Below are 26,617 nucleotides of genomic sequence, written 5' to 3' on the forward strand. Positions count from 1 at the left end.
TAGTGCAAGTAAGCTACATCTAATGATTAACCTAAATCTGCCTTGCTTAATTTCAATCATTGTTTCATCTCTTATCTATCACTGATTTGGAGAACACAATATTCTCAATCCTTTGTACATTTGGATTTGTGCCTCCCCCTCAGTCCCCTCTTCTTTGGACTACGAAGTCCCATTCCTTTCTCGCTTTCTCTCGTAGGTGACATTTTCTTGGATATTCCAGTTGCATTTGAAGTTAGAGGCATAGTCTTGCCAAATTAAGCTTTCTCCCATGTTCACTCTGCTCTCTGCCACTTTAAATTTGATTCTGCCAGCCGCAAGCCTACCCTATCAGTCTGGACTGCAAAGGACTCAGCCAAGCAAATAAACACATACGTTTAAAAAGAGTGGCAACACTGAAGCCTTAGTATCTTATTTCTGTTCAGAAAATAAGCATTCTCTCAGGAGGTTCTTTTCCACTGCCAAGCCTGACAGGCTTCTTTCCTAAATTGTCCACCCTGAAATTACCCGAAAATTATGCCAGTCCCCATCACCTTTCCATTGACAAAAGTGCTCATTCTCCATGTAGTTGTTATGCAGCTGGTAGCCCTTCAGGAAATTGTGGTGCTGGGCGACGGAGAAACGATCTGTCAACGCTCCCCGTAGGGCACTGGACAAGGGGCCAGGAGGAGTGTACATGCGAGTCCTCAGCTCATGGGGCCTGGTGGGCAACACGGGGTCTTCATCTAGAGGAGGGCAGAAAAGCTGGTGAAGTGCTTGTTAAATAATGTTCATTTCTGGCTGCCCTGGTGTACAAGGTCTGTTCTGGGATGATTCACTACATACACACAACCTATTCCAAAGGAAAGGAGTGGCTGCTGAACAAAGCTCTGCTGATGGTCTTAAGCTTTGGCCTAAAGACAGTTCATCAGAAACAGTCTTTTGTCCTGGAAAAGAGACACCTTGGGAACTAAGAAATTCAGAGAATGTTCTGTCAGAAGGAAAGTTACATGTCCTCACAGGAAGGTATCAGAATCAAAGGTAAGCATGGAGAAAATGGGGCTGACGCATATGCTACTCCTCAGTCAGATGGGCAACAACAGTAACCACGGGGTCTATTGCAACAGTGACAGCTGCTACCTGATATTCACTCCGGGCAGCATGAGCATGTGCTTAATCAGCAGAGTGAGAGCAGGAAAACCTGGGGCATGCATTCATATTCAGAAACTATGTCTAATTTTTAGGGTGGGTACCTGTCGTACTTCAGCAAGAGGTGTGGTTTTTTGAAATCACAACCTGCTTTGCTGGACCAAGAGGCTGACAATGCAGCAGGAGAGACTTGGTGGTTTCTATGATTGCACAGATGTATTTCTGTATTTTTCAGGATGTCTGTAATTATAGTTACTAACATATTAAATGATTTAGCAATAAAATCATGGTTTCTATATTGCTTCGGAAAATACCCTCTGGGCCTTATTTATCTTTGTGCCGGGATGAATCCAATGCACTAATTACTCTACTGAATAATAAAATAAAAACCCAGGAAATATTATTTACCAATTGATATTCAGGTTTATTTTCTGCACAGGCAGTAAAAATAACCATATTTTCTGCCACTGGTTCTTGGTTCTGTATAGCTGAGAGTGGGCAATGCCAAAACACTTCTTGAGAAATGTCTGACCCCTCTAAAACTTCTTTTTAAGGAATCAGTAGAGCTTTAGTAAGTCTTTTGATTACAGGAGCCTTTCTCTCATTACCCCCTATTAGTCTATAAAGCATGAGGAGAAGTTGCTATCTCTTAGGAAGATCCTATGATACTAGGTTCAACATAGTTGAAACGATGATGCCAAAAGTTATCCAGAAGAGTAAATGCCAAAAGTTATCCAGAAGAGTAAATGCCTAAACGTCCATAAATGAAAGGCTTAATAATTTCTCACCAACTTCTTCTATTCTGTCTTGTGTCCATCTCTTCCAGAAGTCCTCTGAATTGTGGGAAAGTCCCCATATTTGTAACAGGTTCACAGAAAATATACTGCTCCACATACCTGTAAAAGGAATTAGTGAACACAAGGACACATTCTAACAAGAAAATGCATTTTTCCTTCTATTTTGACCTCCTGGCTTCATTTTTGAATAGGCTTAATACAAATATGTCTGAAGTTTCACACTGTTAAATTCCTCTTTCTTTGGCATTATTCCAGGTCATGCTACCATTAGCTTTGAGTCTAACCTACTGCATGGCTCTGCTACATGGTAAAGAGAGAAAAGAACGTGAGACGAGTAAAGGAGAAAAGACATGACTCACTCAAGAGACAAAATAAAAGTTTATATGACACAAACATCACAAACATATCCTTTCCATTCCTATCTTTCTTACTCCAGTTTTTTTTTTTCTTCGCATATTTTGATCACCTTCCACACACCCTGAATTTTTTCAAAGTGGAATGAACTGGGTCTTCAGATGTTTGGTTTACATGACAAGATCTCACACCGCAGTTTGTAAAGGCTCACAGATGCAGTGGACTCTAGCTCCACTGTGCACTCTTTTCTCCACCCAGGATTGCCCCTCTCTGCTTCCCCACTGGGGCACTGGTGGCTTTATTGACAAAACACAGTGCCATCATTTCATCTGTCATTTTAAATTTAAATCTGACTACCACAATTGGTCTTAAGTTGGAGTGCATTCAGAGAGGAATCAGAAGAATAACCAAAGAAGTGGGAAATATTCCTTACAAGGAAAGAATTAAGGAGCCTCATCTATTCCATCTCAAAGACACAGATATCTCATCTACCAAGACAGTGACAAGAAACTGAAATAAGACTTCAGGTTTTTTACTGTACTTTTTTGGACAGACTACTGTTCCCATTTCCTAGCAGGCAATATCATAGCAGTCCTCAGTATGTTAGAACAGAAATATCTACCCTCTGGTTAACAGCGTTGCATCCCTCCAAAGTGCTTCTGTGACAGGACAATGCAATACATTACCTTGAAGGTAGCAGATGCGGGATTCAGGGAGCTTTTTTAACAATCGTCCCATGAAGAACTCACTTCCAAAATTCTCTGTGCGAACGAATGCGCCGTACTTCAGAAGTCCCACCTCGTAGGGGGTGAACTCCACCCACTCTGTAATGCAGCCACAATGGGACACTTAGAGGGCTCCCACATGGGTGTGGAGAGAGGGGCAGCTAGGGTATAAGTTGATTACTATGCATTTACTGTGTGTTTACTATGTTGAATTTTCAAAGCCTCATTTATAAATGACCCTCTCCAGGACAGGCAGCTGAGCTCAGACACAGTGGCAATGGGGAGGCAGGAGCAGTTTACTGTTAATGATGGTGTTGCCTAAGGCAAAAAGTGCACACTGGAAGCAAGGCAAGTCTCCAGATCTTACACATTCTGTGGGTTTTCCAGCATGTACAAGGTTTTGCTCTGCCTTTCCATACACCACATCTAGCTGACAGTACTTCCACTGTTACCGATACAGTCAATTTAACTTCCTTTAAATAATTTGTTTAGGTACAAAGACAGGTACTCAGCTCTTCAGAAACTGTATTTTTATAAGAGACCAATTCTACTCTTTATGTGCTGTACCAAGGAAGAGGAAACTAGTCCTTGACTTTATTGGATATCCTCCAAATGAAGCGCAGTTGTCCGATATAACTGCAGTGTGAATGAAAACTGGGACAGAAATGGCGTAGACCATAATTTCCTTTTCATTCAGAAGTGGTTCAATTTTTCACCTCAACCATAACAAAATTTGATCTTAATTTTTGTTCTGCTTCTTCTCCTCATCTATTTCCCCTCATGGAAAAAAAAATAACCAAAACAAGGAGAGAAGAAACAGATTTAGTAGGGAGTAGGTTGGAAACCTTCCCAAACTTTATCATAACTATGTGGTCATTATTCATATTGAAACTATAACTGGGAATTAAGAAAAAACAATTCTCAGATAATTCCAATAGTCCTCATTCTAGGTAGGTCCAATAATATTTCAAAAATGGCATTTCTGGCAGAATTTCTACAGTGTATGTCTAGACAGTGAATGTTGCTCCCCAAACCCCTTGTATTAAAACTGTAAGGCATGGAAGTGAAGGTTATTTTCTCCAAAAAGCAGAAGAACACACCACAATTGTTTTCTCCAAGTGCTACCAAGCAGAGAAGAGGAAATCACAGGAACGGAGATGCCTGTTTTAGCCTCACATAGTCTGAACCACCATCCTTACCTTTGAAATCATTGGTGCTGTAACTGTCCCGGACACTGACTGCCACATAGATGGGCAGTGGGTTCTGGCCATCACAGAGTGCTTCTTGCTGCTCTGAGAGTTTGTGAGGGTCTTTCTAGTTTTGAAAGGTAAAAAAGAGGAGAGAGAAAACTATTTCTGCATACGTCTGTACATCCTAGAAAGTATTTCCCTGACAAGTAGGAGGAGAGGTAAGCTGCTCCTTAGGCTGAGGAGTGTAGTAAGCCATCCTTGTTCTCCTGAATCTGAAAGAAGCCCTTGAATATGTTGATATTTCAGTTTCCTTTCTTACTACACAACAGCAATCTCAATCCAACCTTGCAAGGGGACTGGAATTTGGCATTATTTGCATCCCACTCAGCTTCTTTTCTGAAAAAGCATATTCTCATTGAAGAGGTTTATAGAAAACATATGTCATGAACTACTGAAAAATTTAAGAGTAGCTAGTTTTGGAAGATTAGCGAGAGGTTAATGGTTACACACCTATAGTAAGCACTGTTCAAAGGGAAAAATGCTTGGCTAGATTGTGAGGGGGATCTCATCTAGCTGAGAGTAAAAGGGAGGCATCTATCTAGTTTATACTTTTGTTTGATACCAAGTGTTCCTCTCTGTATGTATTTTTCTGTTTACATATATATAATGCTATATATGTGCTTATATAAAAATAAATAAACAAACACAAATGAATGGTTGAATGACTGCAGCATTTCTGCCTCCACTGGAGGACACTACTGCCCAATCCTCAACCACTCACCTTTTTTCAATTTCCAACTGCCAAAGCACATATCTTTGAATTGTGATCCAGATAGGAAGGAGAGAGAGTGGACTGTTGTTACCGTAATGGTAGAAACCACTTCCAGTTACAGAAAAGCAAATTTGTAATTACTTCTAAAAATTAGTATCACTTAAACCATATGAATAGTGCTTCTCAGTAAAAGCAAAATATGTACTTGCCTCCAGTGTACTTGCAGATCAAGTTACCTGCCAGTGTATGCAGTTCACCAAGAACTCCAGTTGTTTCAGACTTGCATTTTGAACTCTTTCTGCACGAGTAATTTGCATCTTAGACAGACTTCCTGAAATTGCCTTCACTTCTAATTAAATATCAGCCAGAGTTCAAATGGTTGCATCCAGAACCTAATTTATTAACATATAGGATGCATTTATCCCTAGGTAAACTAATAAAGGAAATCAAAAAATCTGGTATTTGTTTAATGTGGAGAATGATACTATATTGAGGTACATTCTCTGAAATGATGGACTAGTTTCCTCTCTATTCACTAAGGGAAAAACACATGATTGAAATGAATATACATCATACCCCATCATTTAGTAAGTACTCAATCATGAGACCCCAAAGATCTATAAATGATGTCCTGTATCCCTCTTCTTTCCGCTGACAAAGCTGCTTGTTGTAGTACTTCATGCGATCCATAGAGAAACAGCCCATCTTGCATTTAGTTGCTTGTTTCTGGGCTTCACCAATATGCGAGTCCAGGTCCTTCTGTGACCAGTAGGCATCTCTGTATAAGTTGGCCATGGTCCTGGAGAAAGATAATACAGACAGCAAAAGTCAAAAGGAACAGAGGTTTACATTCAGGGATTTGCTCCTGCTTGTACATACTCTGTTTTTGCTGCTCCATCTAGCAGAATGAACATTCTAGAGTTTCTGTGACTGTTTTTAAAGATGGTCCTGAAGAATAAGGTGTGGTTTTTTATATTCTTGACCTGTTTTTTAAGTAGAACTGGCAGAAGCCACCAGCTGCTCTCTCTTGGCTTTGATTCACTTAGTGTTAATCTTATGATACCTTATGATATGGCTATCCTTTATAAACACTGTCCTCTATTTTACCAGCCTCCTTTGTATGAGATAATCACATATTAGGCAGCTGTAGGTCCTATGAGCAGGGAATAACACTGCCCAGGAGAATCTAGTCCTTTCACAAACTGGCAGGTTGCACTGATAAGTGTGCACTATCCTGCTGTTTTTTCCACATGACTAGCTAGAAGTCAGGACAAGTCTCAGAAGTTAATGGGAACCATAACAGCTGGGACATCAGTGGAGAAATGAAGAGGCATGATGCTATGGCCATCCACAGTTACACCCACGGTAACTACTTAATTAGAAAACACTTTTACAAGTGTAGTTGTCATATGCACATTTAACTGCTGCAAACATGGAGTTGATAAGTGCAGTAAAGAACTCTATAAAAACAAGAGTTCATGAAATCAAGGTAATATTTAATGGCCTGTTACTGAGAAACAGCTTGTTTCTATGACGTTTGAAGAAAATCTGATCTTGTCCACTTTTAAAGCTACTCTCTGCAGCAGTGCCACCCTCAAACGGCCTGGTCAAGCCTCCTGCTTGAGCTGGCTTACCATGTGGTGCCGGACAGCCCACTGATATATGTTACACAGTCCAAGAGATTTAATTTCTTGAGTCCCATGAGGCTGCCATACAATCCTGTCATTGACTTCAGTCCTCCACCTGTCGTGATGATAGCCACAACGGGGACCTGTTGGGCAGAGGGAGGATGGGACATTCACACTAACAGCATTCAACACTGCATCCCAAACTGCACTGAGGCCTGGTCACCACACTCCACCCAGGTCCTGATCACAGAGCCCAGATGCATTTTCAAAGGATGGACTCCAAAACCAAGCAATGACTGCTACTGCTGCTTCCCTTTGGATAAACATGGGTTCGGATATTAACCCAAATCTGGGTTCTTGCCCATCTCTAGGGCAAACAGGGGCACAGATTAATAAGAAGAAACCCTTCTGTAGAAGGAAAAATGTATTTTCTCTACATCTCCCACTCCTTCACCACTTTTTTTCTTATTTCACACATTGACTACTACTGTATGAAAATCTCCATTCCAATCCCATGAAGAAATACACTCTGTTCACAGCCACTGTTGTTAAGTTACCCTCTTCTATGTCGTTATTCTTCAGTATCATGAAGTTACTCTCAAATAAATTATATTTATTTTAAGAAATTTCAAAACTGCAAGATATAAGAAGATATAAGAAGCGCTCAGAGATGTTTGCCCTAAACTCCTACAAACTAGTGAAATTTGAACAAGGGAAGAAATCTTTGCTGTGTAATATATTCAGCCTTTCTGAACCAAGCCAGTAATAGCATAGCATGGCAGGAACGAACACACCTCAAATATGACAAATTCCAAATTGACGGTAATGAAGGATGAAATTACTGCAAGTAGTGATTCTTGCAATAACAAACCTCAGCAGCACAAGTAAAATGTACTTAAGACATACGGACAATCTGGTACCTGCATAACAGATGCATGCGGCCCATTTTGCTGATCACTCATTTAGAAGCGTACATGAAGGCACTAGGGATTCAAGTTCTACCCCCTCAACACAAACATACCTCTTGATCCTGCAGTTCCTGTGGCAGGTGAAACACAGTTTTGAGGGCACTTGCTACATATCTCTTTCTTTTCCCCAGGAAAGCCCTCTCTTCTGAACACAAGTCAAACCCAAAGCGCATGTCCAGGTCTTGGTGGCATGAACAATTGCTAAGATAAAACCAGACATATATATTAAGTATTAACACACTCACATCAATCTTAGGACTTTCACTAAAGATGGACTACATCACCCTTCTCTTCAAACAGGGTGATGCAACTTGACAGGAGTAAGAGAGATTATTCTCAATTTTTTTTTTTAATTAAGAAACTTATATCAATTAGTAAGCCTAACTAGTAACATTATACTCCGTTATTACTAAATGATGAAGAAACAATGTACAATACTTACGAATAAAACAAAATATTACAATAAATATTCTAAAACTAAAACAGTGACAAGTTTAGAAAATCTATTCCAGTGGTCAAAAGGGAGTGTATTGATTCCCATTTCACATGTTATTTTCTCATTTTAAATCTAAAATAAATCCCAGTTTTCAAATGTTGGCGTTTCCAACGCGAAGGAAAATTCTCCTTTTAAATAACCGTAGTGGGAACACTTCCCCCTCTAGCGGTGAGCATCGCTAGGAACAGTGGCTGCGGAACTTGGCTTGCTGAAGGAACCTCGGTGACATCCAGCCCTCGGATGAGCGTAGGCGGGTCACTGAGTTTAGTGGGGCAGCACTTCACCCTCGATACTCTGTTGTGTCCGCACTTGCACAAACTGTGTCACAGGTCAGTGCTGGAAGTTCTATTTCACATCAACCTTGACTCAAGGCACAATATTTCTCAGAGGAGATTTCATTGGTGTCTCTTCTGAAATTTAGTTAGTCATTCCTCAAGACCCCACTGTTGCAGTTTATTTTCCTGGGCATTTGTGCTCTTCCTCTCCTGCACCTACAAGCCATCAACGGGCAAGATATGGGGTTATGGTCAGGTCAGAGCTACCCATGGACTGCCTGGCTGGCCAGCTAGCCCTGGCCAGGCACTGTCAAATGGCAGGGGCTTTCTTTTTCTTTCAGTGACAGAATTATCACTTCTACTGTGTCCATAATTCCAATTAAACTAGTAATGAAATATATTTATGAGTTTTCTTCACCATCAGATTTGGATAAAATCAGCCAGATTATTATAACCTTATCCGTAAATGAAGACATACAAGGGGAATTGAGTTAGGTGGAGCTGCAAAAGCCTTTCTCCATTGTAAATCAAGATGCAAACAAACTGTTTTTAAAGTTCTCTGAAAGTAAAATAAATCAGCAGGAAGTGTTTTTCCTGTCCTGGAACAACACTGGTTTTCCTGTTGTCATTGATCACTTGCCTTTCTGAAACAAATGGTAGAAAACACTGTTTGAATTCAAAATTAGCTCATTTTCCCCTTTTATTTCTTAAACAGGCACACAGAGAGAAACATCCGTTTGCCCAGTTCTGTGTGTTACAAGAAATATCTTCATGTTTACTGATGAGTATTAATGAGCACATCTATAGATGTCAAATCACAATCCGTATTGTTTACCTTATCATTATATAGTATAACTGGACATAACAGAATACAAGGTTTGTTGCTACTGAATATTGACAGTTAAGCAAAAAACAATTCATAATTTTTTATCAAGTTAAATGTTTACTCATGTCTATTCTTGTTTGGGTTTTTCAGATTGCTTTGTTCTTTTTGTGAATTTCAGAGACTGACATTGACCAAAAACAATATTTTGTGGTCAGAAGGAGAGGGATAATGCTAAAATAAACACATGCTTATCAATGTTTATTGACTAACACCAAATCTTCCTAAGGCTAATTATGTATAATATATTGTGCACGTATTTTATGTTTTATTATAACCTCATTCTAGTTTTCAGACTGAGAGTGCTGGTTTCTGTCATTTCTATGTGGCTAAAACAATAACAAAATTGATGAACCAAGTCTTTAAAAATAGGAGATCTCTTACCAGGTTTGTGCTGTCACATTTAAGTCAAATCTTTTCTCCTGGAAAACAAGAGCATGTACTGTAATTTTTTAATTTTAATAAGACAGAAATTTCTTTTATCCCTTTCTGTCTTGGGGTCAGAGCTTGATTTATACCCCAGCAAGTCTGGCAATCACAAAGCTAAACGTCTGAGCTCTCGGCATATATTTCCAAAAGCATTCACTTACCCTTAGTGTAATATCCCTACCTACAAATCCCAAATCCCTCCAGGATGCAGAAACCATTAACAATCCTAGTATAGGAGGTTACCCAGACTCATGCAGAAGGTCCCATTTCATGTGTTACTCGTAAGCTTTTTGCAGCATCCCAAATTATCGTTTTTTGTGTGTTTCTTGTTCTTTATGTTTTAATACACAGCATATGTTTGACATCCTGGCCATAGTCTCACAGTGAAGAGATTGCAAGTCTGCATTTGCTTCTGCCAAGGCTTCATCCTGTCTTAAAATCATTATTGCAATCTTCATATTAACTGACAAAAAAGTGCTTTGTTCCGAGAATGTGTTTTAATGATCCTATTCAAGAATTATTCTCATTATGTTCTTTAAAATCCATGCTCTGCCTGATATTTTCAGTATATTTTAATATATTGTCATTTGAAGTACATGGTTGTCTAAGGGCAGGTTTATTGACATTTTCCTAGCTTGTGCTCAAGGAGCAGCTTTCAGTTTGGACCCTAGGCAAAAGAGCAATCAGTGAGTTTTTGGGTAAGCTGAGAGATGTACTGAACGAAGCATCTTATTTTCTGACATCCTTGTTGGTCTCCATATGCACTACTGGCACATAATGGAGAGTAGTAGAGTAGTAAAGAGTAGCCTCTGTGGAGAAAACATCTGGAGAAACAAAGCTCCTGTTTGTTCAAATTCCAAGAAAAAATCGGAATGCTCTTAGCAGCTACCTGGGACAACATTATGGGGAATGGTTTCTACTTGCATGACCTTTTATTCCCAACAGCTAGAAGTGATGCTTACCTCTGCAATGGTCGTTTTCCTTCCCATGGGCAGTGAATTCAGCATCACGACTGGGGAGCCCGTCTCTGTACTGAACTTACAGGACAACTGGAAAAACAACATGCTTTAGGACAAAACCAGTAATGAGTTTACCCTCTCTTCCCACTCCCACTTCCTTGAGAGACACTCATAATCACTCCATCACTGAGGCCACTCAAACTTACTGGGTGGTAGCGCCTCTTCTTTGGCAACATGACATCCAGTGTTGGCTCCGCATACTTGATGTAGTGGAACTTGGTGGGACATGATGGGTTGACCACTCCGTTGGGGCCCAGCGTGATATCCTGTGTCCCCTCAAAGGAGCCCTTCACAGTGAGGGAAAGTTCTTTCTCTAAAGTAGCAAAACAGGTTGTGAGAAATGTTAATATGATTTTACCAGAAAATTGTGCTGGCTTGATTAAAAGTGGGGTGCAGGTAGCAGAGCCGTAGAATTTGGACCAATTGGGAAGCCCTCTAAAGGGAATGCTGGCAGGACAGGGAAAGGAGCAAAGCAGATGTTATTTTCATAGAAAGGTGACTCTGAACGTTCTCACTGTGATATGGAACCAGTATTTCAACTTTAATGCAGATCTAATAGGCCTAATTGACATATATCTAGATGCAGTCACTGGAGTCTATAACAACTTAATGTGTTTACCTGGCATTAACTTCACTGAATGCTGTAAGTACTATTTATTCCACTAATACATTATATGAAAGGGGCATTTCCTTATCACTAAGCATGCAATTATTGGTAAATAGATAATAAAACAATAACTTTACTTGATTTTTGCTTCATCTTCTCTGCCACTTCAACTTCCAAGCAGCAAAGTTCACGACACTGTGAAAGACAGAGTGCAGGAATCTGTGAGAAAGATCACATCTCACTCTCATTATGGAGAGCTATGAATCCCTGAGCTTTTGGCCATGTCTAGTCACCTGAAATTCTTGATTTCCTGACATTTCTGGGCTTTTTTCCCATGAGCCACTAAGGAAACGGAAAAGCTTTGGAGGGAGATGTATGCATCCTCCAGTGACAAGGACACAGTGAGAGGAATTTACAAAGGAAGAAAATCAGGAGCATTTTCAGGATAGTAGCATAAATCCAATGGGTTAAACTGGGAAAAAAATGTAGAAGAAAGATGTGTTGCTGAGAGATCAAGAGTCAGTAGTAGAGGAAGGGCTTTCTGAAGAAGGATTGCTATTAATGTTTTGTGTTGGTTTCTTTTTTGTTTATGACACTCACTCTTCTTTAACATAATACAATTATGATCGGTTAATATTTAGTGCAGAATTTACCCACAGAGCTTGGTTCATCTGCAAGTGTAGGAAAGGGCAAGAGAGGTTGTCAATAAGTGGCTGCACAGCATTTTTACCATTGTTCTCTGATAGACAGCAGTACCTATTTTGAAGTACCGGCACAAGAGGAAAAGTCTGTGGTGTGTAGAAGTATACAATAAATAGGAAATAATGGAATATCACCAACAAACAGGTAAATTAAATACTCCATTCTCAAAGTATCTAAATAGGAAGAGGGAAGAAAGAAGAAGAAGGGGTTTCTCTAACCCCCACCCTGCCTTCCCCTTTATGTTCAGGAATCACTTAAGGAAAATATCTTAGGAAAGACACGTACCACCAGCACTCCGTTGGTAGCAATGGTTTCATGGGGACCAGAACTGAGAAACAAAATGAAAAACATGTATTTTTTAGATCAAACAAATTCCACTCATCCTTGCCCAGGATGTTGCCCTTTCTTCCCTCTTAGAAGAATGACAGAGGGATCCCAGTAGGTATGTAACAAGCAGGACCCCAGCAGGTGTGTAACAAGCTCCTTTCCATGCTTGCTTGGACTGACCACTGCTCTGAGGGGACTCATCTCTGTACCAAAGCTGAGCAATATGTATCATGGCTATCTTTTTGCAGTTCAATCTCATGATCACCAAACATGGAATCTGCAGTTAGGCAGTCAAATTCTTCTCATTATAACATGTAAAATAAATGTATTTCAGCTGTAACATGCTAATACACCAGCATATTCCTGATGGGAAACCAGTTATATGTATTTGCTGGTATGTAAATTATAGAATCATAGAATATACTGAGTTGGAAGGGACCCACAAGGATCACTGAGTCCAACTCCTGGCACTGCACTGCTCCAAGAATCCCACCATGTGCCTGAGTGCATTGTCCAAACACTTCTTGAATTCTGGCAGGCTTGGTGATGTGACCACTTCCTTGGGGAACTTGTTTCAAAGGGGCACAGGACAGCGGGTACCAATTATATGGGGGGGAAAAAAGCTTTCCAAATCATTCAGGTGAAGTCAGGAGATGGTGTGGAGTGACTTGACTTCTGGCCTTGGCTCTCTGCTAGTATGAGGGAGCCATGCCTTATTTATCTTGTTGTAACACAGAGACAAAAATACTCATTCAAATGGATGGCAGGCTGACCATGCTGGAGGAAGGGCCTTACACTAGAGTTTCCAACACATTGTCATTATGTTGGGCAGAAAGAAAACAGAATTACTAGGTCCCAAACAGTGCTGCAAGGGAAAATTGAAGGAATCAGAGATACACTGGAAACCTAACCGGAATGGTTCAACACTAAGAGTCTGTACTATACATAACCTGAAACAGGTAAAGAAAAATTGATAGACATTAATGCTCACACACTCAGAAAGCATTCTGTCCACAGGTAGACAAATCAAAAAATTATAGAATGGTTTGGGTTGGAAGAGACCTTAAATATCACATAGTACCAACCGCCCTGCCATGGGCAGGGACACCCACTAGACCAGGTTGCTCAAAGTTCCATCCAGCCTGGCCTTGAACACTTCTAGAGACAGGACATCCACAACCTCTCTGCGTAACTGGTAGGTGTGTCTTTGAAAGCAGCTAAGCTACAGAACAAGCTAATCAGTCAGTTGTTGGGGACTGCAGTAATGATGTAGGAGAAGGGTGGCACATTTTTACAGAAATACCACAAAGCATGACTTCTAACACTGTTTCTTTATCATATAATGATTTTTGCATTTTTAAAATAATATCTATATCACTTACGCGGGCTCCAATTTGAATTCAACCTCTAGCTCCTCCTTTGCCTGAAAGCAAGAACAAGATATTAAATGAAATAGCTACATATTGTTTTTCCTTTGTCTAAACCCAGGTCCCTGATGGGCAATATTGAAGTGATTGGTTGCAGTGCATAGCCTCTGATATATATTTCAGACTGAGTGGTCTGAATCAACATTTCAGCCAGATAGTTTAAGGATTCCTTCCTCACCTCCTTCCTTCCTTGAGGCATCATCAAAACAACCTGTAGTTCTATTTCTTAGTGTGAAGCTGCTGCAGAAAGACAATTTGTAGCTTCCTTTATATTCTGAATTCTATCTTTTTCTGCCAACTATTCCTGGCACTGTCCTGCCATGACTTACTGTACTTGCTATTATCTTGGAAATTTAAGATATTTTACACCCATCACTTTAACCTAATAAACAGAGACTGGTAATAGTGAGTGATTCAGAGTTAGTGTTGTGTAACCTCCCATAAGGCAGTGTTGAACTGCATGAGTTGGTTGTGAATGACCTAGATTGGTTACTGGAAGCAATTTGTACATGGTAGCAAGAAGTTACATGCGAAATATTTTGCTTATCTCATCCTTAGATCTCAAAGGGAATCAAGATTCTTTTCCCCATTTTATAGATGGTAAACTGAGAAACAGAGTGAATCAGCCTTTCAGTGTGGGATGCACAGCATGGCAACTTCATCTTTGCTTTTTGGGGTGAAAGTAGATACAAGAAAAGGGGCAGTGGTACTGATTATGAATTACATGGGGAAAAAAATTACAGATTATTCAGCCTTCAACAGTTGCATAGCCTTGGTCTTGCTCAGAGGTAGCTCACAGTAACAGCTCCCCTACCTACCACACTGTTTCAGTCTTATGGTCTTTAATAATTTATAAAAATATTTGGAAGAGTGTCTCAGGCTCTCATTTTTTACAACGTTTTTTGTGCTTATATTTTGAATGGCAATTCAAGTACTCATTATTGGGATAAGTCATCTATGGCAGGTTCAGAAATATTTTTAAGTGTTGTAAAAGTCTCCACTGGTTTCTTGATTGCTTTAGTTGTTTAATTGCTCTCACATTTGGGCTAGGCTTAAAGTACAGGACCACCGTTCTTTCAATCGGAAGTTTAGCTGTATCAAAGAGTGCACAGAGGAGATGGTCATCTGGAGTAGCAAAATCCTCATCATACACTGTCAGCTCCAGCACATTCTGGAAAAAGAGAGAGAAGGTTTTTTTATAGTTTCTACAGTCTGGACATCATTGGCTCTAGGTAAGAAATATTGTTGAGGATGTTCTTGAGAAGAAAGTTAAGAAATTAAGTATCATCCTCCTTTGCAAAAGTGTACTTTAAGTAGAATATTCATTCTTGCCTGGTTCATTTTAATTGCTGTACCATACTATATTGGCTATAGCTCTAAAACAACTTAGTTAACTCCTGGATTCTGAATCTATCTTGCTCTGACTCATACAAGTCTCTGGTTTCCCTAAAACTTCAGTACTGAGCTCAGTTTCTGGCCCTCCTGAGCAGAAGCATCAATCAGACATAAGAATTTGGTTATCTCTGCTGTTATACAGTTTGAAAAGTCCTTTATCATGAGTCATCCCTTAAACAATTCCTGGGAACAGTTTAGAGCATAGATACACAAAGTCTTCAGGTTGCATCAGGCAGATGACTTTAGATCCTTACCTTGACCTGACTCTGGATTCGGAAGTAGAAGGTTTCATTCCACACTGGATTGTTGGAGTTTCTCACAGTTTTAGTGCGTGACTTTTCACATGTCGCAGTTGGCAGCCACAATGAGACATAGCAATCAGCCTGGCTTACTGGATAGGGAAGAGACAAAATAGTTGGGAATGTGGCTAAGTCGGAAGTGCTGCTTGACACTGGAAAGGTTACTCTATGGTACCAACAACAAGAAAAAGTTATTTAAAGACAAAAATGCCTGTTATAACGTCACTCTTTTCAAGATTTCCTTCTGTAATGGAAAAAGTACAGACCATAAGATGACCTAGAACAGAAGGTGCTTTCTATTCTTCCTTGCGTGAGTTGCAGACAATGGTGATATTGTATATAAAAGAAAAGGGTGAGAATTTCCTCTTCTAGTCAGCCATTTCAGTTTCTCAGCCAACAAGATTTCCTGTACTCACATGTGCATGCACACACACTCCACTGCTGTCTGATAATAGGGGCCTGGGACCCTCCTCCACCTTTTGAGAGCAACTGCAAAAAGTCTCCATCTCTGCTTTGCCTCCAGTCATTTTCTTGGTGAGGGTTTGTGAAAGCAGCTGCAGAACCACCGCTGCTCTATGAGATGTCAGAGGCTTCCTCCAGAAGGAGCTCATTGAATTAGGCATTATATGGTAAATAATTGCCACGTGCAGGAAGAGAGGGACTCTCCCAAAATGCACTGATAGAGGGTTAATAAAGGATTTTACATCCCATTTCTCAAAGGCACCTAAATTAAGGTATATCTCAAACAGGTCTAGCCAAAAATGCCATGTACTCTGTGCTGGGGGAATGCAATGTTTCTTCATACAGGCTATGCAAAGTACTTCAGTGCCTTGAAAACCTCTCTTACACCGTTCTTAACAGTAATTAACGTGAAAATAAAAAAGATGATGATGATTAAGATGATGAAAAAATTATCAGATTCAAGTTGTGGAGAAATCAATATATTCCTACATAGTCAAAAAAATATTCCTCTGACGGAAAAGTTTGTTTCCAAAATATTCAGTAAGTGCTAGCCTTCTCCCTCTCCTGCCCTTTTCCACATTCCGTATCTTATTTTGGATTAAAAAAAAAAGGTTCTGACAGCAGTTTCACTTTACTTGTCTAGAGTCATATTATCTGCTTTAGTTCTACCTTCCCACCACTTTTATCTCTTGGTCTCCTTCCCTCTACTTTCTTCCTGATTGTATTAATTGAGCAGACATTTCACCTCCAGTATTCAGGTTTCCTCCTCTCCTCTTCCCCCCCCCTCATCTCCCCTCTCTTCCCCTTTCTTCTCTTCCCCTCCCTTCTCCTCCCCTCCAAACCAAGTCCCAAAAGGAAGGGAAAAGCTGCCTTCCTGCTGTGTTCAAGCCCACAGGTAGAAACAACAGAAATTGCCCCAATAGCATTTGTTATCCCTCACACAGATTGTATGGTGTGCTTTGCAGACTGATTACCTGAGAATCGTGATTCCCAGGCGTGTCTTTTCACTTCAGACACCCATGCCCACTTTGCACATAGGTCTGGGAGACACAGCCACGTTTTACCACTGCTGTGGTACAGATAAACAACAAGCAGCATCAAAAGGCCCACATTTTAAGAAGAAGGAGGTGAAAGTCCTTGAATGCATTCAGAGGAGGGCAACAAAGCTGGTGAATGGGCTGGAATGAATGTCCTGTGAGGAGCAGCTGAGGACTTGGGGATTGTCTAGTTTGGTGAAAAGGAGGTTGAGGAATGACTTCATTGCTTTCTACAGCTTTCTGCAGAGGGGACACAGAGAGGGAGGTGCTGAGCTCTTCTCCCTGGGGTCCAGGGGCAGGGTGTATGGGAATGGTCAAAAGCGGCACCAGGGGAGGTTTAGACTGGACATTAGGAAGCATTTCTTTACTGAGAGGGTGGTCAAACACCGCAGCAGGCTTCCTAGAGGGGTGGTCAATGTTCCAAGCCTGTCAGTGTTGAAGATGTATTTTGACAATGCCTCTAGTAATATGCTTTAATTTGGTCAGCCCTGAATTGGTCAGGCAGTTTGATTAGGTGATTGTTGTAGATTCCTTTCAACTGAAATAGTCTCTTCTATTCACAACAGCAAAGAAACAGTGCAATGCACAGGTGATGCATGTTGCTACAGGTTACCAGCAGGAGACTGCTAACATTGAAAACATGGTCTGCTTATACCAAACATCTCCCCAGTAAGGGTAGGTTTAGACAGCCTGACAAGTCTGGCTGCCTTACATAGTTTGCCTTGTTTAGGCACACCAGAAAGAGGAACACAGAGTCTCACTTGCACCTTCTCCCTGCAAAGGAAGTTACTTGCCTTTATGTCATTTATAGACCGAGTTGATTTAAGAACAGCATTTAAGGCTGCCCTCCTTCTGTCTTAAGAAAGCACTTGTAACTGCCTGCTACTTGTGAAATTCCAAAATTAAGTCTACACATTTCCAGGAAGCATGTCTCTCTCAAACTGGGAAGTCTCATTTGGAAGTGTTTAGCTTTTATCCAGAGATGAGACAGAAGAAAAAGAATGAGGCCTTTTCACATTTAAAAAGAAATTCTTAATCACTTCACTGCCAGGTAATAGCCCTTGTACACCTTGCTCCAGAGAAGAAAAAAAGGTAATTATAGAGCAGTACTGCACCTGATCCACCCTCCATCTTTCAGGGAGATCCTTACTTTGGTATTTCCAAACAAGAGTTTGCATTTTGAATACCATGTTTAATAACCCTTGCTAGACTTATGTTCCATGAATAATTTCTTGTTGAACATATATATTTTAACATCCACACATTCCTGTGGAGGTAAGTTCCATAGTTTCCTTGTATGTTATTTTAAACTGGCTGTTTGATACTTTCATGAGCGCTCACATTTATTCTCACATTGTGAAAAACAGGGAAAGATTGCTCCTTATTCACCTTCTTTCCCTATTTCTTTTTGAAGAAACAGCTCCCATGACCGCCTAAATAATTTTGCTTCTAGTCTTTAGGACTGTAGCCTACTTAGTCCCTCTGGATGTAAAAGTTGTTTCAGATCTGTCGTTGTATTTGGTCCCTTTCTACAGCTCCTTTTGTTACTCTATTTCCTCAAGTGTTTTTATTTATTTTTTTCAACCTGTGAAATTCCATGCAGATAACAATGCTTTGAAGAAATTTGAAACTGCAAAAATAGGTATTGGAATGTATTTGGAGAACCTAGAAGTAATGCTACTAATTTTAAAATGCATTAAAAGTAATTTTGTATAACTACCATGACTTTAGATTTATCCTTGGAGATCAATGACTGTTGCCTGCTTGGCTGGCAAAGCACTCTGTTCTACTGGTGTGATTCATCTGCTGCATCTTAATTGTACTTTGAGATACAGAGCATATCAAGCAATCCTTAATTATATGAGTAGATGCAGCCAAACTAGTCAGCTGTGTATTTAATGCAATATTGCCTCAGTTCTGCTTGCTCAATCTCTTTCTACAACCTTATTATTTGTCTTGTTGCCTGACACACAGAAGATGAGATCTTGAAGAGACCTTTCTGTGCTGTCGCTTCATCACACATGTCCCACCGCCATGGACAAGGAGGGAGGTGCAGAGACTGTGACCCAGTGATATGACCTCAGATACAGCTGATATCTCTCTTACTCGAAGCTGTGACATGGGGAAGTCCTCTGATGCATCTTTCAGAAAAACATGTGATAATCACAGGGTAAGATGGGAATGGTACTGCATAGTAAATCCGGACCTTCATCTTTCAGAAAATCTTCCTTGATTTTTCCTGTGCAAGAGACTATGGAACCAATTATTGCTGCTTACAGTGAAACAGGAGAAACAAAAGGATCAAGAGATAATTTCAGCATCCTTTCATCCAGGTGGTCACATAGTTGTATTCACTCAAACAAAACAAACAGTTAATTTGTCTATTTTGTGTAAAACCCCTCTCCGCGCAAGAGGATAGTCCATGTTCTTCAGTGGTGTTTTCCTTTCCTGCTTACTCACTTCCCACCACTTTCCTGCCATGTGACTCACAGTCTTGCTCAACTGCGAGGCTGCTGTATTAGTGTTAGAAGGAACAAAGCATCCAGGTCTCAGTCAGCACAGTTTGTTTGACTGTCATTTCAGGGTAATTAATAATGGCTTAGCCTGGTGGTAATGATTGTAGAAACCTTCTTTCTGTTCATTTCATCTTTGTCAGAACCAAGATTGAGGGGGATGAAAAGATTTTCTCCTTCCAGACACATTTCCCAAGGTGCTACAAAGCATTACCAGAATCACCTCTTGTTTTTGAAAACACACAGCGTGCTCTTTTTCATCTACCTGTAGCAGAAACTCTCCTTTCTTTGAGAGAAAGTACTTATCCTCAGAAAGACATTCAAATCTTGAAACCAGTCAGAAAGCAGACATAACACTCAAAAAGACAGCAGCAAGCAGCACAGACTGACTGGTTTGTAACAATTTGTTTACATAAACAGTAGGTTATTTCAGAAACAATAAGAAAAGGTTGCTATACAATTATAAAAAATATTATGTTGCCTGTATCCCAAGACACCACTAAGAATGGAGATACTTACAGGCATCCACTCGCTGGAGATTTCTCATCCGGATGATCCTTACGGTCAACAGGTAGCAGGGAGAGGATTCTATCTGTAGAAGAACAGTACAAAATGGAGTCTGAATAAGCCTTTGGTAGGAAAAAAGTTTCAAAAGTGCAAACTAACCGGATGCTACAATAATACAGTTAGTAAAATTTGGGTTTAGCATTTCACTATTCTGCAGAAGAAAATCTGCAACATAAGCTTCTGCTGTTAAAGAAATCAACATTTTTTATATTTCACTGTCTTTTTGCTTTGTTGTTTTGAGTGTGTATTGCTCATCAGAGCAGAAAAGAAAGGGATAAATCACTGAAAACTCATACAGCCTGTGAGATGCTTGCAAAACCTCTTGCTCTGAAACTGCTGAGTTTAGCTCCACAACATAGCTACAGTAAGTCTCCTGAACAGAGTAAATGCACTGGTAAGAACCATGGTGGAGTTGTCAAAATACTGTCAGTCTTACTCAAAGTTACAGTCAATCCTCTTAGTAACCACCCATGAGGTGCCATCGCATAGAAAAAAGTCCTGTGGAGAATATCTGTTGTCCTGGACTTCCATGGGATAAACCTGAAGTACCAGTCTTTAAGAGGTGCTTTTGCCTTCTGCTTCAAAAACATAGATTTCTTTGTTTTTCCATTTACAGTTGTAGGAGAAAATGAGTAACAATAATCTGAGCTTTTGTAAATCATAACTGTGAGATAAACCAATGGCTGAAAATCGTTTCCAGAGGATTTAGAGGGCAAAGAGTTAGGTACGGGTTGCCGTTGGGGAAAAATAAAAAACACTACCTTCCTCCAAAAAATCTTGAAGATTGAAAGTGCCTAAGTTCCTTTGTTCCCTTTGAATGTCTCAACCTTAATCTTCTATAAAACAAGTCTCTCAAAATTTTGTGATTGCAGAGATCTCTTCCTATTTATTATTGGAAGATAAATGTGATTTCCTTCTTCTAAGGAATGCGATTTCCTGCTGGCTCGTTACATAAACCTGTCTCTAGCTCAGACTTATCTGCAAAAGGCTTTTCTGACCAAGGCAATAAATAAATCAGCATTTCCCGTGGCTGTGACACACAGTCATTTCCTCACACTCCTAGAAACATTTCCACCTGCATAAGTGGTTACAACAGTCCTCCAAATCATTCTTTTTGACAACTGTTATTTTTAACAACTGATTTCCTCTCATTTAGGAGCATCCTTCTATTTCTACAGCGCTTCAGAGACTTCCTATAATGACTATAAACAAGCTGACAAAATAGATGTTAAGGCAGATAAAGATGGAAGAACCTCACTTAAAACAATATAAGTAATGTGGCCAATTTTTTTTCAAGAGAACAGAGCAAAAGGGCCTTATTTTCAGATGGAAAGACAATTATGCCTCCTTTGTGACAAAAAATTACTTTTTCAGTGTGTAATTAAAATCCTCTCTTCTCTCTAACACGTCATGTTATGCTAAAATTTCTTCGCTGAGCTCTTGAAAAGCATTCCTGCTTCTACCCATCTTATATGTGCCTCAACAGTTCTTTGGGTTTTTTTCCTTTTTCAGTGCTTCTTTATGATTCAAACTAAGAAATCCATCCACTTTTTATTTCAAGTGTTCTCAAAGGAGAAAAAGCCTAACAGAAGCTGCAAAATTTGCAAACTACTGATGAAAGGGTATGTCCTCAGAGCTACCCCATACAAGGACACTGGTTCACATTTCAGATACAGTATAGCCAATATAATACAGTTCTACACCCGGTTATTAACCCTTCTTCTCAGCTGGGTAATTAGCAAAAGTGGATCACCACACTCACATGTTAGGAATGAGCTTGGGCACCTCAGCATATGTCCTAGAAGGGACAAACTCATTGTTTCTTAGGATCTGAATAAGCACAGGGGAAATTCTTGCAGGTATTTATCTCTAGGGATTGCGCAAGGTGCTGCCAGCTCCTGGATCAGCTCCAGATATGCTTCCTCTGACAAGTGGCATTGCTTGAGTGAGAATCAATGAATTCAATATTTGCAAAGCAGTTTGAGATTCTTCGATAGGAGAAAAGGTGGGGGTTTTAAATGATTTTTACATGGTTTCTGCCATCTGATCACCTTCCTCCTAGTTCCCATGTAATGACTTTCTAATATGTTAGCCAGAGTTCCCCATCTGCCATGGGGAAATAAATTCTCAGAGATGCGGGTTTCACAAAAAGACTTGTTGAAATTTCACCAAAAAAAAAATAAATCAGTGGCTTAAATCTACAGAAATCAGGACCTGTGCTTGCACTAGGGGACAAGTACATGCCACCAGCCAGTTACCTGAGGAAAAGGCAGCAGCCAGGCAGCAGCTGTCCTGGCAGTCCTCGCATGTGCCAGTGGGAGTAGCAAAGACAACCGGGAGAGTAGAAATCACCTGGTGATCAGGCCTTGCTAGTTATTCTGCTCCCAGGAGGATTTGCTATTTTAATTAATTCCAGTAACATCTTAAACAAAAGAAATGTATTTAAATAGCAACTGTGACAAGCATAACATGATGTACTAGGATCTAGTTATAGAGACAAAGAAAATAGCAGTCGTATTTATGAAACAAAAGACAGAAGTTCTGTTATTCTGTTTACTTAACTTGTATTATGATCACTTAAAAAAAAAAAAGAAAAAAAGGCTGCTGTTGTACAATGGTATTCCACATATGGAGAGGTTTCCACCACAGCCTTTAATGGTGCTAGTCTCCAAGCAGCATCCTGCCCTCATGTGTAGTGACATACTAAAGCCATTTAGCACTGTCACATAGCAAGTTTGCTTTTCATGACTCATGTAGTCACCCTGTGACTGTTTCACTGATTCTCAATTTGTCAGCTTGTCCTCAGTTTTGTGCTTTCCAAACTGTGCTCATGTGTGTATAGCACAGCTGCACGCAGTAGAGCACTGTGCTATGCCAGTGCATGAGCAGGGTAGGCATTGTTAGTTTCTCTGAACCCCCAGGGAAATTAAGTTTTACTAGGATTTTGCAAACAGCAGCTCCAACTGACCTCGTAGTCTCCAGAGCAGACTTCCTGATCTCTTCTTCCTATTTTTCAGTGCTTCTTGTAAAAAACAAATCACTATATTGGTAAGGGATTCCTCGGTCATGTGAATTATTCCAGCTTTCTTCCACCAGATGAGTAAGAATTTGAGAACAGAATTTCTCTGTCATGAGCACTCTGGTGATGCAGGCTGTCTGCATTCCTGGCAGATTTGTGCCTCCATAGGTCTCTCTCAGCCCTCTTTAAAGTCATGCTTATATTAAGATGTAGGTATGTGTGGCATGCATCCATCTTCAGAGCCACTGCTGTAAATTACTCCACTAGTTTAGCTGTATAATATATCCTGTCACATCACAAGTGGCTTTAGAGCTCTGAAATGGCAGTACTCCTTATTGAGGCAATAGTTTATGAGACCAGAGAAAGGCTATACTTCTTCACCATTTTTTACTTGCTTTTCTCTCAGTACTTTTCTTGATTCAGCCTTTAGGGTTCTTCATCTAACAGACTCTTGAACCCTCAGATTCAGCCAACACATTCTCAGACTTGACTGTTGCTTTTAGATTGGCATTTATTTCAAAGCAATCATAAACTAGCAAAAAACAAAATAATGCAGATCATGGAATTCGTATTCAATTTGTGTGTGTGAAAACCGTATCATCATCAAAAAGCATCCAAGCAGGTGCTTTTCTACATGAAATGTGGAATGTCTTCCATCTGGTCTCATGAGTGGGTGGCCTTTGTCATGCTTGGGGAAAAATGGTGATGAGGAAGCAGAGAAAACTATGTGCCACAGTGTGCTGGTACTATTACCTATTTAAGTGCCACTGCACCACACACTACCCCACAAACCACCCTGCAAAGATCAGACAAGATTTAAAAATATCTTCAGTACAATTAGTTTACTTTTACAATGGCTGAAAAAGGCCATTTCTACAGACCAACCTGAAACAATGTGTGTTAGCTACGTAAATCACGAAAAGAACTTCCTCTCTATCCACACATTCCCGGCAATCACTGAGTAATAATGCCTCTATCTGTTTCTATGTGATCTACTAGCACAGCAACCTTTCCTGGCAAAGATAGTTCCTTGCCTTGACTAAGGTACCGCTGCATTCCTGGCCCTGAGCAGCATTCTGTTGAGATGAAATCACTCCCAGGATGTTACAGGACACTCCTTTTTTCATCTCCAGGTGCTAACTTAACTAGATGGTAGCCAGGGACCAAATCAAAAGAATGAAAATACTTCACTGCTGATGGTGCTAGAGCTGGTATCTTGAGCTGACTGAGAGTCAAGTCTCCTTAAAGAGTGTGCATCCTTAAGTTTTTTACAGTTGCAGGTGAAATGCTGCAGGCTGTGAACATCACTCAGCCAAGCCCTTCCCCAGCCTGCCAGAACCTATCTCCCACTGTTGTCGGATGTCCCAGGGGTCCCCTGTGGCATGCTGCCCAGGCTGAGCGTGGTTGGCTGCTGCATTTGGCCACGTCTCTTCCTTGTTCTTGACAGTCTCAGACTCCACAATTGCAAAGCAGATGCTCTAATTGCTTCCTTCCTTCACCTCCTCCAGGCACTGGGGCTGGGCATCTCAACAGAGGGCTGTGGGGCTGTGTGGGTGCTGGGAGTGCTGATGATCACTGCTGCCACAGTGGTAGTTTTCACAAGTTGTGTGTTTCCTGGTTTTTATTAATAATATATCTTCTAATAAGACCACCTTTTCACCAGAATTATAGGAAGTCTGGGTTGGATATTGGTGAACTAAAAACTCCCACATCTGGACAGAAAAGCCCCTTTCATGCATACAGCCACAGTAATCCTGATTGTAGCAGGGAAAATTTATCTGTGTTCACAGGAGCATGACAGGCGTATGCAAGGTCACAAGAATTTTTTTCAATTATGGATCGACACAACATGAATACTCTCAGGGCACAGTGATCCCATCAATGCAGAGATTTGAAATTAATTTATTTCTATTTAACAAATAAACAAATTATGTATTTATTATTTCTATTACTTAGTATATAAATCTGCAGAGATTTATGATTTGATTGATAATTCAGGCTAGCTGCATAGCTGTTTCAGTACTGTCAACATTGCCTTCCATCTTTTAGTGTTTACAGATGTTTAATAATCAGACTTTTTCAGGTTTTGAAAAATAGGTCTATTTAAAAACTTAGAGCATTCATCTGCATGTTCAAAATTATTTCCATATATAGAACTGTAGCCAGGGGAATATGATAGTCCATCTTAAAAAAAAAACAGTGCCCTTTTATAGTGCTTTGCCCTTCCCAAGCAGAACAAACCCAAGAGAAAGAAATTAGACTGAGCATTAACCATCTGAGGATTGAGATTCTTTACACCTAATTCCAGATAGCTTTAAAATAAGTGTTTACATCTGACACCTGTTGAGCATTTCTGGATTCTCATCCTAGGGTAAACATTACCACAGGACATGAGTCGTATTCTGAAAATGTCTATTTCAGAGAATCACCCTACTGATTCTCAAGGGTGTATAGAGGTCTATCTAAGACTCAGATGTTCTTAATTTTTTATGTCAAACCATATTTCAAACTTATGAGCTGATGGAAGTGGCCTCATTTGACTTTATGAGGTTCATTTTTTAAGTGGGAGGTGTACTGGAACATGTAATTTCAGTAGTCTGTATTTTAGGCATCTCCATACCACCACTCAGGGTGGCAGGAGAGGCACCTGGGCTCAGAACAACTTCTGCAGCTGAGCAGAGCTGCCACTGGTGTCATGTTCCTGCAAGCACCATGGGGCTGGGAGTAGCTCAGGAGATGTTGACTCTTTTCTTCCTAGTTGCTGTTGAGCTTGGAGCTGGAACTGCTCCTGACCAGAGGCTCTTGTCCTTGTGGGACCCAAGGAGCCCATGCCTGGCGCCAGCAGGGACCCAGCCCTCCTGCCTGCCTCAGCCCCTGGTTCACATTACAGAGTCTGACCTGTAGTAGAAGCAAATGTCAAAACTTGCTCCTAAACTTGCTATGCAACATGGCAGCTCCTCATTCTTCTCATGATCTCAATAACTACTTCCAGCTTCCAAAACCCAGCAGAAGCCAGAACTCCTACTTTGTACAAGGGTGAGAGCTTAACCTGCCCCTCTTCTGTTAATGGGCTGCTGTTCTCCCAGCTGCACAAACCCTGCAAAAACAAGGAGCCCTTGCCTGGCAGGGACATGAGGTATGACTTGACCTGAGATGCAGTGCATCTTACTCTTGTTAAAACATGGCTTATGCTGAATTCAGAACTAGGTATCCAATTGTTCCCCTTACCTTCCCTCACATGCCTTATTATATGAGACCTCCTGCAATCCTTATGTATTTTAATATAAACACTGATTTTGGATATACCAGAGCTGGCCTTGCCTGCTGCTTTTATCATGGGGCAAAGTACCAGCCAAGGCCCGAATAATTCAGATTTCTTAATGTAGATAAAAATCAGCATGTTGGCAGAAAGGCACATGGAGTTGCTGGAATATGTTGTCATACATTTCTAACAGGCAATCCCTTTTAGCAGGCAGAGACCTTCATATTTAAGTCTTCTAGAAGTTTCAGTGATGAAAAATTTGCATTTGAGAAAAACAGAGCAGAAAAGTGTGTATGTGTTCTTCACATGAACATATGATACATTGCAGTAATCAAGTAA

The 26,617-nt window shown here is 40.4% G+C and overlaps 1 protein-coding gene across 1 annotated transcript in view; it reads right to left on the reverse strand.

Moving 5' to 3' along the window:
- LOC103760826 (cytosolic phospholipase A2 epsilon) overlaps positions 1-26,617 on the reverse strand; it is a 33,033-nt gene that overhangs the window by 2,816 nt on the left and 3,600 nt on the right. Inside the window, exons 3-18 of the mRNA XM_008927369.3 lie at positions 19,950-20,022; positions 15,374-15,510; positions 14,764-14,895; positions 13,680-13,720; positions 12,256-12,298; positions 11,406-11,463; positions 10,808-10,974; positions 10,605-10,691; positions 9,598-9,635; positions 7,613-7,760; positions 6,598-6,734; positions 5,540-5,762; positions 4,201-4,315; positions 2,963-3,100; positions 1,914-2,021; positions 531-722 (exon numbers count right to left, since the gene is read on the reverse strand). Coding sequence (XP_008925617.3) covers positions 531-722; positions 1,914-2,021; positions 2,963-3,100; positions 4,201-4,315; positions 5,540-5,762; positions 6,598-6,734; positions 7,613-7,760; positions 9,598-9,635; positions 10,605-10,691; positions 10,808-10,974; positions 11,406-11,463; positions 12,256-12,298; positions 13,680-13,720; positions 14,764-14,895; positions 15,374-15,510; positions 19,950-20,022 — 1,837 coding nt within the window. The remainder of the gene's footprint in view (positions 1-530; positions 723-1,913; positions 2,022-2,962; positions 3,101-4,200; positions 4,316-5,539; positions 5,763-6,597; positions 6,735-7,612; positions 7,761-9,597; positions 9,636-10,604; positions 10,692-10,807; positions 10,975-11,405; positions 11,464-12,255; positions 12,299-13,679; positions 13,721-14,763; positions 14,896-15,373; positions 15,511-19,949; positions 20,023-26,617) is intronic.

Source organism: Manacus vitellinus, unplaced genomic scaffold (assembly GCF_001715985.3).
Source record: "Manacus vitellinus isolate BGI_N305 unplaced genomic scaffold, ASM171598v3 scaffold_6_pilon, whole genome shotgun sequence".
In the NCBI taxonomy this organism is placed as follows: Eukaryota; Metazoa; Chordata; class Aves; order Passeriformes; family Pipridae; genus Manacus; species Manacus vitellinus.